Source organism: Hippocampus zosterae, chromosome 7 (assembly GCF_025434085.1).
Source record: "Hippocampus zosterae strain Florida chromosome 7, ASM2543408v3, whole genome shotgun sequence".
Taxonomy (NCBI): Eukaryota; Metazoa; Chordata; class Actinopteri; order Syngnathiformes; family Syngnathidae; genus Hippocampus; species Hippocampus zosterae.
Window position 1 is genome coordinate 24,279,312 of NC_067457.1, and position 19,662 is coordinate 24,298,973.

Here is a 19,662-nt window from a genome sequence, read left to right on the forward strand (position 1 = left end):
TCCCTCTCAGGGTCAAGATGGCGCCAAAGGAGAGCAAGGAGAAGATGGGGAACAGGGAGAATCTGTATGTCCAAAGCTTAAGATATGGTTCATGACATGCCTTTTAAGTAACTCACTGATGCCGATCCTCCTCTCCCGCTGCAGGGCTCTCCTGGTCCCCCTGGCGAGAACGGACCTCCCGGTCCACCCGGAAAGAGGGTACGATCACCTCTTGCAGGTTCCATGAAGCATCGCATCGACTTCTTGAGATGTCCTGAATGTTGTTTGCCTGTTTGCAGGGTCCTGCTGGAACAAGAGGACCTGAGGGGCGACAAGGAGAAAAAGGAACCAAGGTCAGTCCACAGTCCAGTCATTTAGATTCTGAGATATAGATCTCTCTCTCTCTCTCTCTCTCTCTCTCTCTCTCTCTCTCTCTCTCTCTCGCTGTCTCATGCAAATAAGAAGAAACGGTTAATAATACTCGACAATTTAAATGGCCTACAAGATTAATTTCAGTTGCGAGCAGCAAAAATGAGCCGAGCGGCACCATCTGGCTCTCGATTTTGGCTATTAGCTTTATTAGCTTCGGAGCCTTCAAATTTCGTTGAATATTAAATTGTGGGCAGGGTGATAAATGACATTAATTTGTTAAAATGTACTGTATAAATACCATTAAGCAGGAAATCTGAGCAATGTCGGGGACACAATTGAAAACGGTGACATCCAGAGTTCACTTTTATCACAACACTCTCAACTCGGTCATGCTCATGATTTACCGTCAAACTCTTTTCTCTGATTATTCCTTTATTTATTACATCTGTGTTTGTACCTTCCGTCCAGGGCGACACAGGTGCCCTTGGCCCCCCAGGCAAGACGGGTCCTGTCGGTCCTCAAGGCCAACCAGGAAAAACAGGAACTGAGGGTCTGAGAGGTCTCCCAGGATCAGTGGTCAGTCAAAGATTGGAGTTTGTGTAGCAGGGAATGCAGATTTTCTGTGTGTGTGTGATGAGTATGTTTATTCATTTTAGGGTGAGCAAGGATCTCCCGGCCCCTCCGGACCAAAGGGACCACCTGGACCTGTTGTAAGATCCCAGCGTCCTGGTCTTTTCTGGGACGATCGTCCCTTTGCAGTTCTCTAAATTGAACTCTGGTCTTCCTCTGGGTCTCTTCTCCAGGGACCACCGGGTTTGCTGGGTCTGCGAGGAGACCCTGGTGCAAAAGGAGAGAAGGGACATCCGGGTCTTCTTGGCCTTATTGGACCTCCGGGAGAGCAGGGAGAGAAAGGAGACCGAGGTCTGCCCGGACCTCATGGGACCAGCGGACCAAAGGGAGAGACTGTAAGTCTGACAGGGAAATTTGTGGGGTTTGATGCTGATGATGAGGACAGTTGTGATGAGTCGTCTGCTCCTGATTCCAGGGAATGCCCGGTGGCACCGGACCCCTCGGCCCGGCTGGTCCCCCTGGTCCTCCTGTGAGTGGTAGCCCTTCTCCTTCGTTTCCCCTCTTGTAAACCGCTTTGAAATCCCAGAAGCAAACACTGTTGTGACATATCGTCCGTCGAGCTCTGCAATTTATGGCGCTGAATGATCTCAGGGCTGACCTTGGAGCCAGTCACAAGAAGGAGTCATGCCAGGTCACAGATGACCAAACTTCTTTTTGGGTTTTTCAGAACTCGTGCTGGCTTCTCCCTGAGCAGCCTTTCAGCTTCTGTGCCAAAATGATCATCGCGTGAGATTGCTTTTCTGGAACACAGCCATCAATTTTGGTTGCCTCTTCTCCCCATAATTCCACTTGAAAACTATCAGAGCTCCACCATTGTGCCAGAATCTGAAGTCAATGATTGGCCACGCCCGCCAACAGCCTGCACACGTTGATAAGATTAAACACAATATGAAGGGAGACCTCTACTTGGGATCTTAGTATACCAGGTCCCTCATCTCAGAGTGATACATTTTGCGCTGAGACCGTCTCACACTTCCTGTCGTCTTCAGGGTCCTCAAGGAGTCAAAGGAGCCAAGGGTGCCTCTGTGAGTATTGTATTTTTATGTTGGTGAACAAATGGAGGAGGCGGTTCAATTCTTCCTGACTCTCTCCTCCTCCTCCTCCTCTGCTTGTGTTTAGGGAGGATCTGGTCCCAAAGGAGAAAAAGGTGTTCCGGGAGCGCCAGGACTTCCTGTGTGTAATTTCTCTCACATTTTCAAAGTGTGAACATGGAAGAGGACTGACTCTTGAGTGATCTTTTTTTTGTTTTGTTTTTCCCCAATCAGGGCCCGCCTGGCGAGGTCATCCAGCCGCTCCCTATCCAGAGGAGCCCCAAGTCCAAGCGCTCCATCGACGCCAGCCAACTGCTCCCCGAGTTCGACGCAGAGATGCCCGCCTCTGACACTGCCGGCGCCGAGTTCTATATGGCCAGCGAGGGCATGGAAGAGATCTTCGGTTCCCTCAACTCACTACGACAGGAGATCGAGACCATGCGCTTCCCGATGGGAACGCAGGACAGTCCCGCAAGAACCTGCCAGGATCTCCGCCTCAGCCAACCTGAGCTCCAAGACGGTAAGGAGACTCTCTTCCCGCGTGCCTCCTCTCATGAAGCCTCGCTTTGCTCTGACCTTATGTCATGATTCATATCCACTCCCTCTAAACCCATCACCCCCACCCTCCAAAAAAACAGGAGAGTACTGGATTGACCCCAACCAGGGCTGCTCCAGAGATTCATTCAAGGTCTTCTGTAACTTCACCAGCGGTGAGACGTGCCTGTATCCCCACAAGAGCATCAACGCGGTCAGTCCCGTCCCTCGCGTCACACATGGTGGTCATGTTCACTTGGTGTTCGGATTAGGAAAAGGGAACCCAAATGTTGGGACGACTATTGGTGCAATCGCTCATTTTTCTCACGCAATGTGCTTGTGATGGCAGGTGAAGATGAGCTCATGGGAAAAAGAGACGCCAGGTTCCTGGTACAGTCAGTTTGCGACAGGCGGCAAGGTCAGTCCCCCTCCAACATGAAGGCTGCGTTCCAAGTGGCCCTCAACATCCCCACCATCCTTAACTGCCTCCTTCCCCCTCGCAGTTCTCCTACGTGGACTCTGATGGCGAGCCGGTTGGCGTGGTCCAGCTGGGATTCCTGCGCCTTCTGAGCGTGGTGGCCCGACAAAACCTGACCTACCACTGCCACCGCTCGGTGGCCTGGGCCGACCGCAGTGCCAACAACAACCACAAGAGGGCGCTGCACTTCCAGGGCGCCAACGAAGATGAGCTGAGCTACCAGACCAACCCGTACATCAAAGCGCTGGTGGACGGATGCTCTGTGAGTCAGGAATTGAGAGAATCGACCCGTTGTGGGGTGTTTTTTCGATTTATCAGAGACACTTTAGAGTTCTGTAACCCTCATTTTTCAAAACACCAATGACATATTTTTTGTTGTTGTTTTTGTTTTTTTTTGTCACGGAGTTCTTGACTTTGGATGACTCCAAAGTCTAGTGTGTTCCAGAGGTGACAGAGGCACAAATGACTCTTGAGACAGGAGAGGCTTGCTCGAAAGCATCTATATTTTGCTCAGCGGGACATCGATCTGGCAATCATCTGTCTGAACTTCCTCTTGCTGCCTTGTGTCTCTGCAGTATCGCAAAGGCTTCGACAGGACGGTGCTGGAGATCAACACGCCACAGGTGGAACATCTTCCTCTGCTGGACATCAAAGTGTCGGACTTTGGGGAGAGCAACCAACAGTTTGGATTTGAAGTGGGACCTGTGTGCTTCCAAGGCTAATCTCTCGCACACACACACACACACATACATGCATGCACACACACACATACATGCACGTGCGCGCACTTAGAGACACCTACATACAAGCCATTCATGCTCAGTAATTTGTAAATTAACTTGTAAATGGTATGTAACACACACACACACACACAGTGATGGTCTTGCGTGAGCAACGCAACATCCTTCCCACAACCAATGGACGTCCAAAAAAAAAAAAAAAAAAAAAAGGATCAGAAGAGGTCTCGGAGGGAAGGACCATCGAGAGGGAGCGGTTTCTTTCCGGTGGCACAACATCATATAGCGCGGGCGGGCCCTTAGAGGCCCCCTTTGCCCCTCCCCCTAGGCCACCCTCCCTCCACCCACCTGCCATCTGCCCCTCCACTCCTCCGTCACGTCGCCTTCGCTCCGCCCCTGCCGTCTCTCAGTTCTTCCACGTGATAAAGAACCACAGACTTCTTGAAAAAAGTCTCCAGCTTGTTAGCGTGATCGCATCTTGTGCCCTTCACCTGGCCGCCACTCGGCATCCTTGGGAGGCACGGGGGGGGATGGGTGTTCCTCCTACCAACTACATGTGGCATGATGCCATCCTCGCTGAATAAAAATCTTTGTTTTCCTGAGAGAACGCGTGTGGCAAAAAGTGCTAATTGTGCCAACAATTTGACTCCGTTTGTCTCCTCTTATGTCATCGAGCCTCCTGCTGGGCAAATGTGCATTACACTCCATTTGTACAGACATAGTGATATTCTATTGTATTTATTGAAGAACACAACGGGGTGCTTTGACATTAAAAAAAGAAAAAGGAAAGAAAGGGAAAAAAAACGGAGCGCCAAATATTCCTGCCGTCGCATGTGGTATATTTCATTTGTATTTATTTCTGCACGGTCCCCCTTTCGGGAGACCGAACCAAAGAATCTGCGGCTATGCTGGATTGTGTTTCCCCCCCCCGGACTGTCCTGTGCTGTTCAATGTTGCCTCCATTCCAGTGTGACCATTAAAAGGTGACTCTCTTCACCTCTGTTGCCGCTGCTTTTGACTTTCACGTTCGAAGCGTTCACACTGGTGCGAGAGACCACAGCGGGCAGAACGTGTTGGCAAGAGGGAGACGCAGGGGCAGGGTACAAACTCCCTGGCCGGCCTCACCAGTCTGTCTCAGCCCTTTTGTGGATTTTTCTGTTTTTGTTTGTTCAATCTTATTGCTGTTGATTTTGGTTTTAAAATGCATCAGGGAAATGGGCGGCTAAGGCCAAGAAAACCTAAAACGAAATTAAAAAAAAAAAAGATGTCCTTCAGAGAGGATGACCTCAATTTCTAGTTTGTTTTTATTGAGTTGAAGACATTTCATCATTGAGGGGCATTCGGGGAACTAAGGTGCTGAAAAGGAGAAGTATTATTTTACAATGTGTGTAAGTATTTAATTCCTGTAATATATAATCTATTGTAAAAGGAACTTGGTGCCTGTTGTTTTTCTTCCAAACGTAAGAATAGCAACGCCTGCATTACAAAGTTTGGCCACAAGGTAGCACTGCTGGTGACCAGAAGTTCACCTAAGATCTTTTTGTCCGCTTGGAGGACAATTTTTCAACAAAACGCACAGAAGAGTGTGCACGTTGACATGAATACTCTCTTAAGATTTGGTCTAGTTGATGTCAAATTATTCATTTCAATGGTAAAACGCCCCGTATACTGGTTGTCGCTTTTCTGTTTCAGGTGATTTCAAGTTTTTGTGATCAGACTTTCATGCCTACGATGCTTTGCTGTTTAATTCTTTGCTGCCTTTTTTTAAAATGTTTGAACAACACGGAACGAAAGCCTTCATGGAAGGAATTTGCGACTGCTGGGGGAAGGACATCGAAACAAGGCAGCCCAAAAAGCCGAAGACCCAAGAGAGTGGAGTCTTCTTGTCAATGATGTACAACAGGTGCAGGTGAGCGTTACCAACCAATTCTGCTCACATTTCATTACAATTCCACACATTTGGCTAAATCACTGCTTTTGCGATTTATAAAAGGCCACCATATTTCTGGCAATATTCAGTGTCATTAACACAATTGCCATTAACTCAAAATACAGTCCTCATTGGAACGCTGCAAAAACAAAACAAATAATCAGAATGGATGTCTAATCCGCATCTGGATCTCCCACAAACCTGTGAGGTGGCGGATTATCGGACCTTTTTTGCCAAAATGAAAGGAATGAATCTACTTAGCATGAAACAATGTTGACACAGTGTTTTTATTTCACGGGCCACAAATAATACACGGTGGACCGGATCTGACGAGATCCTTGAATTTGTCCGCTATGATTTCAGGCATAGACACATTGTTCAGCAGGCTTCTGGTTTAGCCCATGAAAAGTCCCCCTGAAGGAGAAGGACACAACATGTTAGTTGGTTGGGGAGATGGAAGCGTGGCTCAAGTGCGCGCGCCAAGTTATATTTCGTACCCGTCACCTCCAGGCTGGCCCCCGTGATGTAACGAGCATCATCCGAAGCTAGGAAGGCGCACACATCAGCGACCTCTACAGGACCGGAGACCACATGACACACTCAATCGTGTGACGTTTCGAAACAATACAGTGCTACCTTGACTTAAGAGTGGCTCGTGTTGACAAGTAAAATTTGCGTTCTGCAGAAGCTTCTGCTGCCGGATTCAGTGATGAGCTTGGTCACAGAGCAAATTAAATTCGCAAGTCAAGGTATCACCTGTACGGTCCAAAATAAGGATATGTTTGTGGAAATTACTGTAGTGACCTGCCGCTTCGCCCATCCTCCCCAGCGGTATGAGAGCCTTCATCTGACATAAAAAAGAAAAACCCAGTGACACAGCGCCAAAAGCGACAAGAGATGTGTTTATTTATTCGAAACATCAGTTCGGACACACAAAATGTACGTCCCCAAGTGTTCCGCTCAAGACTGACGTCACGGTGAAGCAAATTTGGATTTGAAAAAAACGTTCTCTTTAAAACTGCATTCCTTCTGGCGGCCACTGGGGGGCAATGTATGCCGAACACACACCGGATACAAGTCAATTTTAGACAATGTGGAGCTGTTTTTTTTAAACAGCAGGATATGATTTTAGACATCATGGGTTGGATTCTCAACTGCTTTTTATAATCAAGTCCAAAGAAGTCTACAGATACTAATTTCAAAGTCAAATTCACGCGATAACGCGGAGAAGTGTGAAGTGGGTACTTTTACCTTGCTGATCACCTTCTCGGGCACTGTGTCCGTCATGGGGGTCGATATGAATCCTGGCAGCACACAGTTACACCGAATCCCAAACCTGAAATGTAACCATCTGAACATTGAGTCCCAGATATTTCACGGCGGCGGCGGTCGCTCTGCTCACCGAGCGAGCTCCTTGGCGGCCGTCCTGGTGACACCTTCCACTCCGGCTTTTGACGCAGCGTAATTGACCTGTCCTATGTTTCCCACCTGGGGAATAAGTCCGTCGGGACGAAATAAAGACAAACAGCTTTGATTTTTACGACCTCTTGCATGTGCGGGGGGTGCTTTGGGACACTTAACAAGACGGAATGGGGGAGATGGATACGCACTTTGCCCACAATGCTGCCCACAGTAATGAGCGATCCTTTGGTGGCTCCAGAGGCCACCAGGGCCTGAGCCACCGCCTGTACGACCAAAAAGGAGCCCTGGAGAGACATTGCTGATGAGACACGCAGGAAAGCGAGTGGGCGCAACCGCCCAGTCAGCAAAGGCAGCTGGCCCGGATTCGGCATGAAGCTGGCACAGCTGGCCTATACAACTATGTATAGTAAGACGTTTTTAGACGAAAAAAACTCTTTACTATACATGGTCGTTTTTTTCAGCTAAAAACGCCTTACTATACATGGTCGTTTTTTTCAGCTAAAAACGCCTTACTATACATGGTCGTTTTTTTCGGCTAAAAACGCCTTACTATACATGGTCGGTTTTTTCGGCTAAAAACGCCTTACTATACATGGTCCTTTTTTCGGCTAAAAATGCCTTACTATACATGGTCGTTTTTTCCGACTAAAAACGCCTTACTATACTATGTCATTTTTTTCGGCTCAAAAACGCCTTACTATACATGGTCGTTTTTTTTCGGCTCAAAAACGCCTTACTATACTATGTCGTTTTTTTTGGCTAAAAACGCCTTACTATACTATGTCGTTTTTTTGGCCTAAAAACGCCTTACTATACTATGTCGTTTTTTTTGGCTAAAAACGCCTTACTATACTATGTCGTTTTTTTCGGCTCAAAACCGCCTTACTATACTATGTGGGGTTTTTTCGGCTCAAAAACGCCGTACTATACTATGTCGTTTTTTTCGGCTAAAAACGCCTTACTATACATGGTCGTTTTTTTGGCCTAAAAACGCCTTACTATACATGGTCGTTTTTTTCAGCTAAAAACGCCTTACTATACATGGTTGTTTTTTTTTCGTCTAAAAACGCCATTCTATACATGGTCGTTTTTTTTAATTTATAAAAACGCCTTACTATACATGGTCGTTTTTTTCAGCTAAAAACGCCTTACTATACATGGTTGTTTTTTTCAGCTAAAAACGCCTTACTATACATGGTCGTTTTTTTCAGCTAAAAACGCCTTACTATACATGGTCGGTTTTTTCGGCTAAAAACGCCTTACTATACATGGTCGTTTTTTTCAGCTAAAAACGCCTTACTATGCATGGTCGTTTTTTTCAGCTAAAAACGCCTTACTATACATGGTCGTTTTTTTCAGCTAAAAACGCCTTACTATACATGGTCGGTTTTTTCGGCTAAAAACGCCTTACTATACATGGTCCTTTTTTCGGCTAAAAATGCCTTACTATACATGGTCGTTTTTTCCGACTAAAAACGCCTTACTATACATGGTCGTTTTTTTAAAATAAAAACGGCTTACAATACATGGTGGTTTTTTTCAGCTACAAACGCCTTACTATACATGGTCGTTTTTTTTCAGCTAAAAGAATGTGGGCCACTGCAGGACCGTCATTCATTGACGTATGTGGGCCGAGTGTACGTGCCGTGTCTGCCCCAGAGCTGGGCCAAACCGATTTTGCTGACTGGGCGGACAGTCGTCCTACCTTCAGGTTGACCTGGACCACCTTGTCAAAGTCATCCTCCTCCATGTCGAGCAGGAAGTTGTCCAGGGTGATGCCCGCTGCGTTCACACACACTGAAGGTGGCTGGAAGTAGCGAGCCTGTGGGAGGCGGATGGGTGGGGCTTCGTGAATAACAGCTGGGTGAGCCATCGAATTTCTTCAGCTCTATTTGTCTTCAATTGATTTTGACCAATTTGGGGTCAATGTAAAATGAAGGACAAACTTGGATACTCGTGAGCAAGGTCTTCACGCTCTCTTTTGACGCCACGTCCGCCGCCGTTGCCATGTGGGCCTGACCCCTGAGGTCACGCGGCAGGCTTTTCAGCGTCTCATTGGCTGACGCCTCGTTGAGGTCAGCGACGACTACGGAGGCGCCCTCGGAGGCCAAGCGCTGGCAAACAGCGCGACCAATGCCGCTGCCGCCACCTGAATGAGACAAGCGTTCGCACTGTGGCAACCAGTCCCTTGTTTGTCTACGTGTACCAATCCAGGGTGTGCCCCAAAGTCAGCTGGGAGAGATTCTTCTAAGTGTTGGAAAAAGGATGGCGGGATTACAGGTGGCTAACAGTCATTAGAATTTAGTGGATCCTAGTTCTCATTGATATGCAACAAACGGAATTCCTTCTGCATAAAACCGGAGTTTTACCATTCACAATTTTTATGCATTTGGCTGAGCAGCTTCCCGTCGTTTGTGTTCTATTGTCCAATCAGATTTCAGCTACAATGCGTCGCCATGTCAATTAAATCTACCCGAGGCTGCCAGAATCACGATTGCCGACGTCTCACACACTACACACACAAATCGCTGTTGATCGTATATATGTATTGTTGTTGACTTATTGTCAAATACATTGTTTGAAGAAGAGGAAGAAAATGAAATTCGAGTGTTTGTTGTTGCTGTTCTAGCCAATTTTTTGCAGCTTCATTTTTCATTCATCTGTTTGGTTGGTCAGAACTCCGAGTAGGAATTTTAATTGCTCTCCGTGCAGGTGCAGGTGAGGACGAATGCAAATCTACCGCACGCCAATGAGTTTCATGCACTATTTAAAAGTTCAGGTTTGCTGCGGTGTCTCACACTTCGACATGAACTGGAAACTTCAATCGGATTTAAAACAACACAAACTAACGCCCGCTGAAAGGTTAACTTCAGAGTGTGAACGCGATTGCTAAATGCCACTTTGTGGCTCTTAATTGGCTCAATTCATTTACCAGTTACCACCGCCAACCTTGACACAAGTCGCCCGGGGGTCGCCATATTGCTTTCTTTTTTGTGTGTGTATTTTTGCGGTTTCCTGTTTAGCCGCTAGAGAGCGCCAAAGACGCCCTGGAGGAGTGGAGACGAAAATGATGAATTTTGATTTTGATCTTTAATTCAGCTTCCGAACCGCTTGGTCCTCACTAGGGTCGCGGGGGGTGCTGAAGCATATCGCAGCTGTCTCCGGAGCATGCAAGCTCCACACAGGAGGCCGGGGCTGGAATCGAACCCGGGACCTCTGCACCGTGAAGCTGACGTGCTAACCACTGGACTATCGGGCCACCCTCCTCCTTAAGTCGATCACTTCAAATATTAGCTTTTTGGCCGCCATGGGAAAGGCTACATTTCAGACTGAACGCAGTACCTTGCATGCTTTTGATTTTCAATTAGGGTTGCCGTATATTGTCCATTTGAAATAATGCCAATTCACTTGTGTATTATTTTACGAGGACATTAAATGAATCACTGGAAATGATATCTAGAAACATGTCGTTTTGCGGTGACTTCTGTACTGTAGCGATCTGTTCAGTTTAAGATAAAAGCTCATTTCACCTCATAAAATTGTGTTTTTTTTTTGTTTACATGATTTTATGCAAATGACGCCCAATAAGAGTAGTTTTGATGGAGCCGATAATTGCCAACTTCATGGATATTATCACTTTTGGTTTTTCCCCCCAAAAACAGTGCTTGGTGAACTGCTCCAAAGTGATAATGGGGAAAATCGCTTCATTCATTTCGACACCGATGTCCTCACCGCTTTCGTTTTTATTCGCAAATTGGTCACAAGAAGCAATCGAGTGTACAGAAACACTGGAAAAGAGAGGAAAACAAAACACTGGTAGGAAAAAAATCCACTTCGACTTCATCAAATGTCACACAGGTGGAGCGCCACGCCCACTTTCCAACGCCTGCGTCAAAACTGTGGAGAACTTCAGCAAGCTGCACGCACGCCCGGACACACAAACGGTTGCGGGTTCCCACAAAGGGAATAAAATGCTTCTTTATAAAAGAAAAGAGTTCAATAACTGTACAAAACATTTACACACACCGTCAAGACAGCGGGCACAGTAAAGAAGGGAAATCATGTCCAGAAGTATCGCAGACTCTGGCTCGAGCACCCTTAAACTCTCACCCCCGACACATGCAACGCAACTTTCCCCCGATGAAACTTCCCTCGCTCGGTCCAATATAGACCCAGAATAAGCCCCCCCTCCACCTCCACCACCACTCATGCAGCCCAAACAAGGTGCCACCTCTCGGCTGGGGCCGGCCGTTCTGGTCCAGTCCGTTGGGGGGTGGCGCAACAAGAGGGCTCGTCAGGTAACCCCGCCCGCAAATAAAATAAAGGGGTTAAAACAAAAACACCATCTGAAAGTCTTCCGGCCCTCAGCCGGAGTCGGACTCGCTGGTGTCGGAGGATGATGAGGATGAGGAAGACGAGGAGGAGTCCGAGGAGGAGCTGCTGGCGCTGAGGCGTGACGGCTGAGTGCTCGACTCTGCGGTCGGTTTCTCCACTACAGAGGGAGGGAAAAAAAACGCAGCGGTCATTGGTGAGAGGAATCTTCTTTTTGCGATCGCTAATAGCCGCGGGACCACTGGCAGAAAGTGCAAACAAGACTTACACTTGGCCTTGGCGGGCTTCTTGCCGGAGTTGAGCTGGCCGCTGACATCCATCAGCCTTCTCTCCAGCTCCAGTTGTTTCTCCAATGCCAGCTCCTCCCGTGACTTTCCGGCGCTGTTCTTGATGGCTTTGAAGGGAAGGCACGGTTGTTAAGACCACATACAAATAAGCCCCGCCCCCAAAGGCGTACCGGGCTTCCTCACCGTAAGGCTTGCGCGGCTTCTTCCGCAGGCACGTCATGACGTAGCGCTCCAGCTCTCGCAGCGTGGACGGCTTGAGCGTCTCGAAGTCGATCTCGATCTCCTCCGGGTTGGTGTCTCGCAGGGACGGCTCTCGCGACTGGATGATGTAAACGACGCGGCCCAGCTTCTCGCCGGGCAGCTTGTTGATGTCCAGGCTGAGCTGCCGCTTCTCGTCGTATGACATGGGCGCCGTCTCTTCTTCCTCGTCCGAGTCGAAATGGTGCACGAGGGGCTCCGGGATGGCCGGCGGCACGCTGAACATCACGCCTCCCTTTTTGGACCTGCCGCAGAAAAGATGCCGAAAGATGAAGTCGTCGACGGTTTACCACCGTGTCGCGCAAGCACTCACTTGCTCTTGTTGTTTTTCTTGCTCTGGCTCTTCTTGATCGGCATCAGGGTTCCGGTGGCCTTGTTGCTTTTAGTTTTGGGAGTTTTGCTAACTTTGGAGGCCTTGGTGGGCCTGATGGAGACCAATTCTTCTTCCATCTTTGGGTGCTTCTCGCCTTTCCGCCTCTTCTTCTTCTTGTCCTTCTTCTCCTTCTTCTTCTTGGGTTTCACGATGGGGCCCTGAGAGAGCGCCGTGAGCTGCTCGTGGACGGCTTTCAGCTGGGGGGGAAGGAGGGGAGGCAAGCGAGTCAGAAAACGGCAGGCGACATGGGGGGGGCTCGCTTTCACCAATGCTACCTGCTCCTGAAGCTCGGCCAGGCGGTTGGCTCGCTCCTCTTCGGAGTCCGAGCTGGGGCTGCTCTCGCTCTCGCTCTCCTCGCTGCTCAGCTCGCTCTCGGAAGACGACGAGGACGAGGATGAGGAGGAAGAGGAGGAGCTCGGGGGCGCCGGCTGCTCGTCGGGCATCTTGGCAAAGCAGAACTCAAAAACATCCTGAGGGAGGGTGCAATTGTCACCGTTGGCCACCAGGGTCAATGCGAGCTAGTTGGGACAAACATGTTTTTTTTTTTTTTTCAAAACTTACCTGGAGCTTTCGAGCCATTGTCACCACATCGTGATCGGGGGGGTTGTATTTGTAGCAGTTAGAGAACATCAGTCTGATGTCGGCCGAAAACTGCTGAGCCTCCACATACTCTCTGCTGTCCATCTTCCTCTGCGCGGGCCACAAGACACATTCATGTTCGGATTAAAATTATTTTTTTTTTTTTAACTTGACTAACTAGCGGGGCGCTTGCTGGTGTACCTTGATGGTGCTGAGGTCCATGGGCTGCTTGATGATTTCGTGGTAGTCGTGGAGCCCGAGCGAGGACGCGTCGACGGGCTTGTAGAAGGGCCAGGCGTAGGCGGCGTGCTTCTTGGACAGGAGGTCCTTCAGGACGCCGCTGCAGTAGCGCAGCTGCGGCGACAGCTTGCTGCGACGCACCGGCGTGGGCAGGATGGAGTCGGGCAGGTCCTTCTTGGGGGGCTTGATGGGCCGCCCGCTCACTCCTCTCCTGAAGCCCGCGGGCGCTTTGTTACCCAGCATGACTTGCCCGTGATCGGCGTTGATGCCCATCGCCTGATTGAGGGCCAGGCCCTGGTTGAGGCCCAGACCCTGACCGAGGCTCAAGCCCTGGCTCAGGGCCAGACCTTGGCCGAGGCTCAGGCCGGCGTCGTGCTCCACCCCGAGCGCTGTGAGGGTGAGCGCGGCGTCGTGCCCCCTGCCCAGGCCCAAGCCCATGCCGGCCACGCTCATGGAGCTCATGATGGGCATGGCCACCGTCGTCGGGGTGGTGGTGTCGGCTTTCCTCTTCACGCCTTTTTTCTGCCATCAAAAGAAATGAGAATCGCGTCACGAGACGGACTTTTTTTTTTTACCATTAACAACACAAAAAAATCTAGCTCAACATTTATTCTGCAAACCTTCACTGCATCATTTTTTGCATTAGAATACACACACCAAAAGCTCTTCCCCGTGGAGAGCCTCACCTTGGTAGTGGGCTGCGTGGGAGGGGGGCCGGTCATTGAGGGGATGCCGTGCTCATTCGGAAGGGGGAGGGCCAGATTCTTGGCCATGATGGTCTGCGGCGGCGTGGACAGGATGGTTTCGGGGAGTTCGGGGGTGGTCGGGGAGTACACAGACTGGGAGACGGCGGGCACCTGGTGAGCCGTGGTGACCCCCCCGGAGACTGCGGAACAAAGACGAGACAACGTTCATCGGCTGTTCTCAAAATTGAGTGCGCGACGTGTAGCTGTTGTTGCTAATGCTAATTAGTTTTATGGGCGGAATCGGATCCGAGAGGAAAAAACATCTTTTCAATCGGCGTTGTTGGGAACTCACGCGTACTTCCCCTGCCCCGCTTTCCCGCTTTGACGGGTCTGCTGCGCGCAGGGGGCGGGCTCAGGTCCACTTCCTCGGGCGGCATCTGAGCCACCTTCTGTAGAAACGCTTTCTCCAGCGACTGGGCCATCAAGACGATGTCATCGGACGGCTACGAGAGACGCGCGTTCGGGGGGGTCAGCGATTGGGCGACGGTGCGGCGCGGCCCAACGGCAACGTTCGTACCTTGTTGTAAATGTAGCAGTTGGTGAACATGGTGTTAAAGTCCTGCATGCATTCGCTGGCACTGTAGTAGTAGTTGCTCTCCAGCCTCCTCTTGATGGTGCCCAAGTCCATTGGGATCTTGATGATCTTGTGATAGTCCTAAAGAAGCATCGTGGCGTCAAGTCCCGCATTCGGTTTTTGCAACAAAACCTCCTTTGGTTTTGTTACGGTTTGTTTGTCGCGATGCATACTCACAGGCAGGTTGAGCTTGACGGCGTCCACCGGCTCGTGGAAGGGCCAAGCAAAGTGGTGGCGCCACAATGACTTCAGCAAAACCTTCTGCAGGAACTGCAGCTGGTTGGTCATCTTCCCCCGTCGCCCGGGGTCTTTCACCAGGGAATGTGTGGGGCCGGGGCCCGTGGTCTGGCTGTGCGGGGGCATCCCGGGGCTCTCAAAGCCTTCGTAGAGCAGGGACGGTTTCCGGATCCTTTTCCCCGCCGCGCCGGAACTCTGCTCCAGGGCCGTGATCCCCATTAGGCCGACGTCTAGCCCGCCGTGGGAGCTGCGGAGAGGACAGTGTGGCATCTTAGCAAGACTTTGCGGCAAGAAGGTATTTCATACTCCATCTATTGTCTTTGCTTAACTCGGCCAATAACGTCACTCAGAGAACAAATGGTGAGGAGTCTACAAATCCCGCACCGCTGAGTAATTCTGACCAAACAGCACCTCCTACAGCCCCTCCCCCTTTCTTACATCGACACCGTTTACGTCTGTAAACTGTGCACCTCCACCATGTAACAGTCATGGCTGGAAAGTTTGACATTTTCAACAGAAGGCCTACAATTGATTTATCAAGTTGGCTTTTTGCCCACGTAGCAGTCATCTTGTCACAGGAAGTACTGCTTTGACCTGCAACGTGAAAAACTCTCTACTGCCTCCAGTGGCCACTTTGAAAGTGCAAGAAGCTGGGGGCATTAGAATCTGCCGTTATTGTGTTTATACATACACCTTTGTCAACAGCAGCATGCAACTACAGCAATGTCATTCTGCATCGCGGGGGGGTGGCACTTTTGGGATTTTTAATCACGTGCCTTGTTGGGTAGATGAGGGAAGCGGGGGACAGAATATTTTAAAATACCCCAGCGTCTGGTAGTAGTCAGCAATTTTTGAATGATGGAGCCTTTGGAAACATTTGACAGTTAATATGCTTTATTATGATTTTTTTTCTTCAAAGTACAACATGGAAGTAAACATATGTAAGCCCAAGTCATTTAGCTCATGGTCATAACAAACAAAAAAAATACCAGCTTTCTTTCTAACAAATAGACATTGTTCATCATGTCTCTGTAGATTCACAAGTCATGGTACTCTGCAAAAGTTAAATCGGGGCAACCGGACTCTTTGTTGAGTGCGTTTGTCTGTTTTCCTGAAAGCATGCAAAAACGACTTGGTGACGATGCTATCTGACGAACCGAAGAAATATTGGCAATAGTGGTAGCAAAATTAGGTGAAAAGGGAGAAATCAAAGAATTTTACTCTTAATCTTAAGTGACAGTGGGCGCCGTAACCGGGGTAACGGATCACACAAACCAATGCAGTGGTAGTCAAGTAGCATCATCATTCGCCACCACCGGCGGGCTAAATCAAAACAACCCGGCGAAATTGGAGAATAACGCTTTGGACGAAGGAACCCAACACGTCGTTACATCAATAGTAATGCGCTAATTACGTTTCTCAATGGCACATTGGACTCACGGGAACGACGGGCGGATACAACAGATTGCGGGGAGCTAATGCTACAAGGCTAGCGGCGGCGAAGCTAATATGGCGCCGGTGTCACGCAAACCCCAACAGACACTTTACACACATTTTAGTCTCGCGTCATATACTCCGCGTCCGATATCCGTCAAGAGTCAACATTTCCCGTGTGCGCTTCATTTTCTCCGGGGGACCTTGCGGCACGTTCATACACTTAAGAGCGGTCGGCAGTCCAACATCTCGTCTCAATAAAACGAAGATTCGTGACAACATTTTGTCAAATATCGCAACCGATGGAAAGCTGAGAGGCAAGTTTACCAGTAGATACCTGTCAATCAGCGGGTTTACGGCCATATCCATGAGGATGGATCCGGATTGCGTTTTGCTATATTCAAGACAGTATCCGGTTCTGTTCCGCTTCCTGTGTTGTTTTTTTTTTTCCCCCTTTCTTTATCGGCGCTCTCCAACTCCAACGTAAATTTCCTTTTGCTTCGTGGAAATGGCGCTCGTCTCTCTACACCAGCTGCTTTATAAACCCACGAGTCACCCTATTGGCCACGCGTGCTGAAAACGTCCCCGCCCTCTGAGTTGCGATTCGCTCATTGCGTTGCAAGCCAACCTCACCGCACCCGAAACGGCCGGTTAAGCCTTTGAGGTGGAAAAAAAAAGCTTAAAAGCACGTCCTTTCATGTCAAGAGAATCGCGCAAAACCGTGTCACTCTTTGAGGCCTTTCTCCACCCGAATTCGTGTTCTTTCCTTCTTCGTGACCACGAGCACGCAAGGACGTTGAAAGCGCCTCCGAACTTGAAGGTCTTGCATTATGTCAACGTATGCAAAGCAAAGGCAGTGATTGGCCACTGCGTGCGTAACGCGGGATTTCTGTGCGCGTTATGTACAAGCCGATTGGTCGAACCGCGGGACGACGCGGCCACCAGCCGGTTCAGGCTTCTCCCCACTTACCAGAAGATCAGTCGCAGAGGGGCGCCGGTCGCCATCTTAAAGCACGACGAAGACGGTTTAAAATAGCGAATTGTGCTCAGGGATCCGAATAAATTTCCCGAACGATACCTCTAAATACTCACTACGTGTGACAAACGACACAGACAATCGTGGTTTGCCTCAACTGAAAGACACAAACGGACGGAACGACATAGAACATGACCCGCGTGGCCAACAAAGAACATATTATGGAAACGGTTACTCAAACGTGGCGACATCATAAAAGAAGAAAAAGTGGCGATCAAAATAGCTTTTATCATAAAGTTCAATGACTGCATGCCGGGCAACCGGAACAACAGGATGACGCAGCAGTTTAAGTGCTGCTGGAGTAAAACTACTTTCAAGCTCATAAACTGACTGGTTTCTTCATACCAAAACTACAACCGGCTTAGAACTACTTGAATTGGAAATGACTACCAATTTCTTTTACACCCGGTAAAACAATTCGCCATCTTGCTAAACGCGTTACGTCACCACCAATAGTATAAGCTGGTATTAAATAGCTAAAGTGAATCCTATCCGTAACATCACAAAGCAATGCCCACGTGCAAGAAAACTAAACCAAAACCCCAACAACAAATTCGTCCAACGTGTCAATGGTTACCCAATCACATGCGCCCATCCCCCATTCCCCAAGGTTACAGACGACCAGCAATGTCACTGAAACATGCAAATCAAACCACAATGTCTACATTACAAAAAAAAACGTTGTGGTGGTGCGGGATATTTTGCGATCAAAGTGAAATTTGGGGAGATAAGAGATGTTCAAAAAAAGTATACCCCCAAATCCTAAGGATTAAAATAAAGACAAATGCAAATTGGTAAATCCAAAAAATACGGCGAAACTTGTCTTGAAAACATCTTCTGGTCTTCCAACTCGATACTTTTTTTAAGCAACATATTCCCTTCAACATGTCCGCCCTTCTCCCATTCTTCGGGGAAGGGTGGGGGAGGGGAAATCACGTGACCAGATACACCCTGAAACCCAACAGTTGAGCCAAACTTGGAAACGATTGCCATGCAATTCAAATGACCCCTTCCAACATGGGTCCCCGACGTGCCTATTTAAAGGGATGAGGCGAAGCGAAGAAAATCGTCCTCTTCGCGTCCCCCACGTAGAAATTCAGAAAATAATTCCTCTCAACAGTTTCGGGTCGAAACACCAAAGTAATCCGAACAAAGAGCAGACTTCAATCGGGGCTAGTCTCTTGGTGATTGGCCAGCGTTGGTCACGTGACAAGACACGTTCTTTTTACCATTTTAATTTCGATAGTTTAACTCGTTGTAATTTCTGCTAATCCCTCCGCGAAACAAGAGTCTGTAAAGGATCCAGTTTGTGTAGTAGAAGGTGTTAGAAGCGTCAAAATTGTCCCAAAAGATGACAGCTCACGAGCTCAGTCGTGTTGCGTAGAGATAAAGCACTACGCATGCGCGCCCGTCACTGCAATGGAGGCTGGTGAGATGACGCAATCGTCTTGCTGTTTTTTTTAACCGTATCAACAAACGTGGAGTGAATGAGAACAATATTTTTTCTCCCTTCCAATAATATAATAAAACACGAGATTTCACTTTTGATTCGAGGCAATAGGACTAGTACAATTTGTGTCCTCTAATTTGTGTCTTTTCTGTTGTCACGTTGAAACCTCCCAACTGATAATAACTTAGAGTCATTATACAGTACATCATTTAAGGGACTTGGGGATGGTTAGGACATTGTTCTAAGTCAGCTGGTCTGTAAGTGTTTGGAATATTATAATTAGATTCATTTTACGACATTCGATTAAACAATTACTTTTTGCATGTGCTATTTACAAAAATAATGTCACCAATTACTTCACGAAATAAAAAAGTGACAAATAAATGAAAAAATACATTTCATTCACTGTCTCTTTTAAGTAGTACTGTACTGTATTACTGCGTGCGACCCGTCATTTCATTTCCCCCCCTGATAGTTTGAAACAACTTAATTGAAAGTCTGTTGTGAACAGACAAATATGCTCTCAATTATTTCCCGTCTTACTTTGAAGGACCCGTTCCATTTTCCGGTTTGTCCGCGATATATGCTGTGCGTGTTATGATACTTAAATTATAATAAAAGCAAGAGACGTGTCACGCATATTTTTCCTCCGTTAAATACATATAATTTATCCAGCCTCCATGAGGGGTGACACGTTGGTATACTGGATAAGTAAGCTGCTGACTACAAAGTCCCAATTTCGATTTTCAGTATCCTCAAGTACAATTAGTGAGCATCTCGTTAGATAGAGGAGGTCCAGTCTGCACCGGGCCACTTTGGTATGGTTGGTGCGGGAGGTGGCCTGGAAGGAGCGGACGACGTCACGATCAGGCGCCTCTGACTCATCAAGTAGTCTCTCTCTCTCTCTCTCTCTCTCTCTCTCTCTCTCTCTCTCTCTCTCTCGCTCTCATTCGCAAACACACAGGCTCAGTAGACCATGCTTGAGTGCATTTAGCACTGTCTT

At 48.4% G+C, this 19,662-nt stretch overlaps 3 protein-coding genes across 9 annotated transcripts in view; 1 reads left to right on the top strand and 2 right to left on the bottom strand.

The window, feature by feature from the left end:
- Nucleotides 1-5,051, top strand: part of col11a2 (collagen, type XI, alpha 2) — a 30,142-nt gene extending 25,091 nt beyond the window's left edge. For all 6 annotated transcript variants that reach the window (XM_052069971.1, XM_052069973.1, XM_052069974.1 and 3 more), the window contains 14 exons: nucleotides 11-64; nucleotides 145-198; nucleotides 279-332; nucleotides 820-927; nucleotides 1,008-1,061; nucleotides 1,155-1,316; nucleotides 1,397-1,450; nucleotides 1,971-2,006; nucleotides 2,101-2,154; nucleotides 2,247-2,532; nucleotides 2,651-2,760; nucleotides 2,896-2,964; nucleotides 3,050-3,286; nucleotides 3,600-5,051. In XM_052069971.1, coding sequence (XP_051925931.1) covers nucleotides 11-64; nucleotides 145-198; nucleotides 279-332; nucleotides 820-927; nucleotides 1,008-1,061; nucleotides 1,155-1,316; nucleotides 1,397-1,450; nucleotides 1,971-2,006; nucleotides 2,101-2,154; nucleotides 2,247-2,532; nucleotides 2,651-2,760; nucleotides 2,896-2,964; nucleotides 3,050-3,286; nucleotides 3,600-3,746 — 1,479 coding nt within the window. In that variant the 3' untranslated portion in view covers nucleotides 3,747-5,051. The remainder of the gene's footprint in view (nucleotides 1-10; nucleotides 65-144; nucleotides 199-278; nucleotides 333-819; nucleotides 928-1,007; nucleotides 1,062-1,154; nucleotides 1,317-1,396; nucleotides 1,451-1,970; nucleotides 2,007-2,100; nucleotides 2,155-2,246; nucleotides 2,533-2,650; nucleotides 2,761-2,895; nucleotides 2,965-3,049; nucleotides 3,287-3,599) is intronic.
- A 908-nt stretch (nucleotides 5,052-5,959) lies between these two features.
- On the bottom strand, nucleotides 5,960-10,159 carry hsd17b8 (hydroxysteroid (17-beta) dehydrogenase 8). 2 transcript variants are annotated; one of them, XM_052070057.1, is made up of 9 exons: nucleotides 10,046-10,159; nucleotides 9,060-9,262; nucleotides 8,819-8,935; nucleotides 7,302-7,397; nucleotides 7,094-7,179; nucleotides 6,943-7,027; nucleotides 6,496-6,538; nucleotides 6,189-6,263; nucleotides 5,960-6,105 (listed from the first exon to the last, which is right to left on the bottom strand). In XM_052070057.1, exons 1-9 carry the CDS (start codon nucleotides 10,089-10,091, stop codon nucleotides 6,086-6,088), a joined length of 771 nt encoding a protein of 256 aa, XP_051926017.1. In that variant the 5' UTR covers nucleotides 10,092-10,159; the 3' UTR covers nucleotides 5,960-6,085. The 2 variants fall into 2 exon arrangements, with proteins under 2 accessions (XP_051926017.1, XP_051926016.1); XM_052070056.1 differs by having other exon boundaries at nucleotides 6,943-7,042.
- Nucleotides 10,160-10,838: 679 nt separating this feature from the next.
- On the bottom strand, nucleotides 10,839-18,632 carry brd2a (bromodomain containing 2a). The gene is made up of 12 exons (XM_052069998.1): nucleotides 16,511-18,632; nucleotides 14,680-14,986; nucleotides 14,446-14,583; nucleotides 14,221-14,371; nucleotides 13,869-14,068; nucleotides 13,144-13,704; nucleotides 12,925-13,053; nucleotides 12,639-12,833; nucleotides 12,304-12,560; nucleotides 11,916-12,235; nucleotides 11,714-11,839; nucleotides 10,839-11,605 (listed from the first exon to the last, which is right to left on the bottom strand). The coding sequence occupies exons 1-12, from the start codon at nucleotides 16,540-16,542 to the stop codon at nucleotides 11,478-11,480; spliced, it is 2,544 nt and encodes an 847-aa protein (XP_051925958.1). The 5' UTR covers nucleotides 16,543-18,632; the 3' UTR covers nucleotides 10,839-11,477.
- Nucleotides 18,633-19,662: the final 1,030 nt, after the last annotated feature.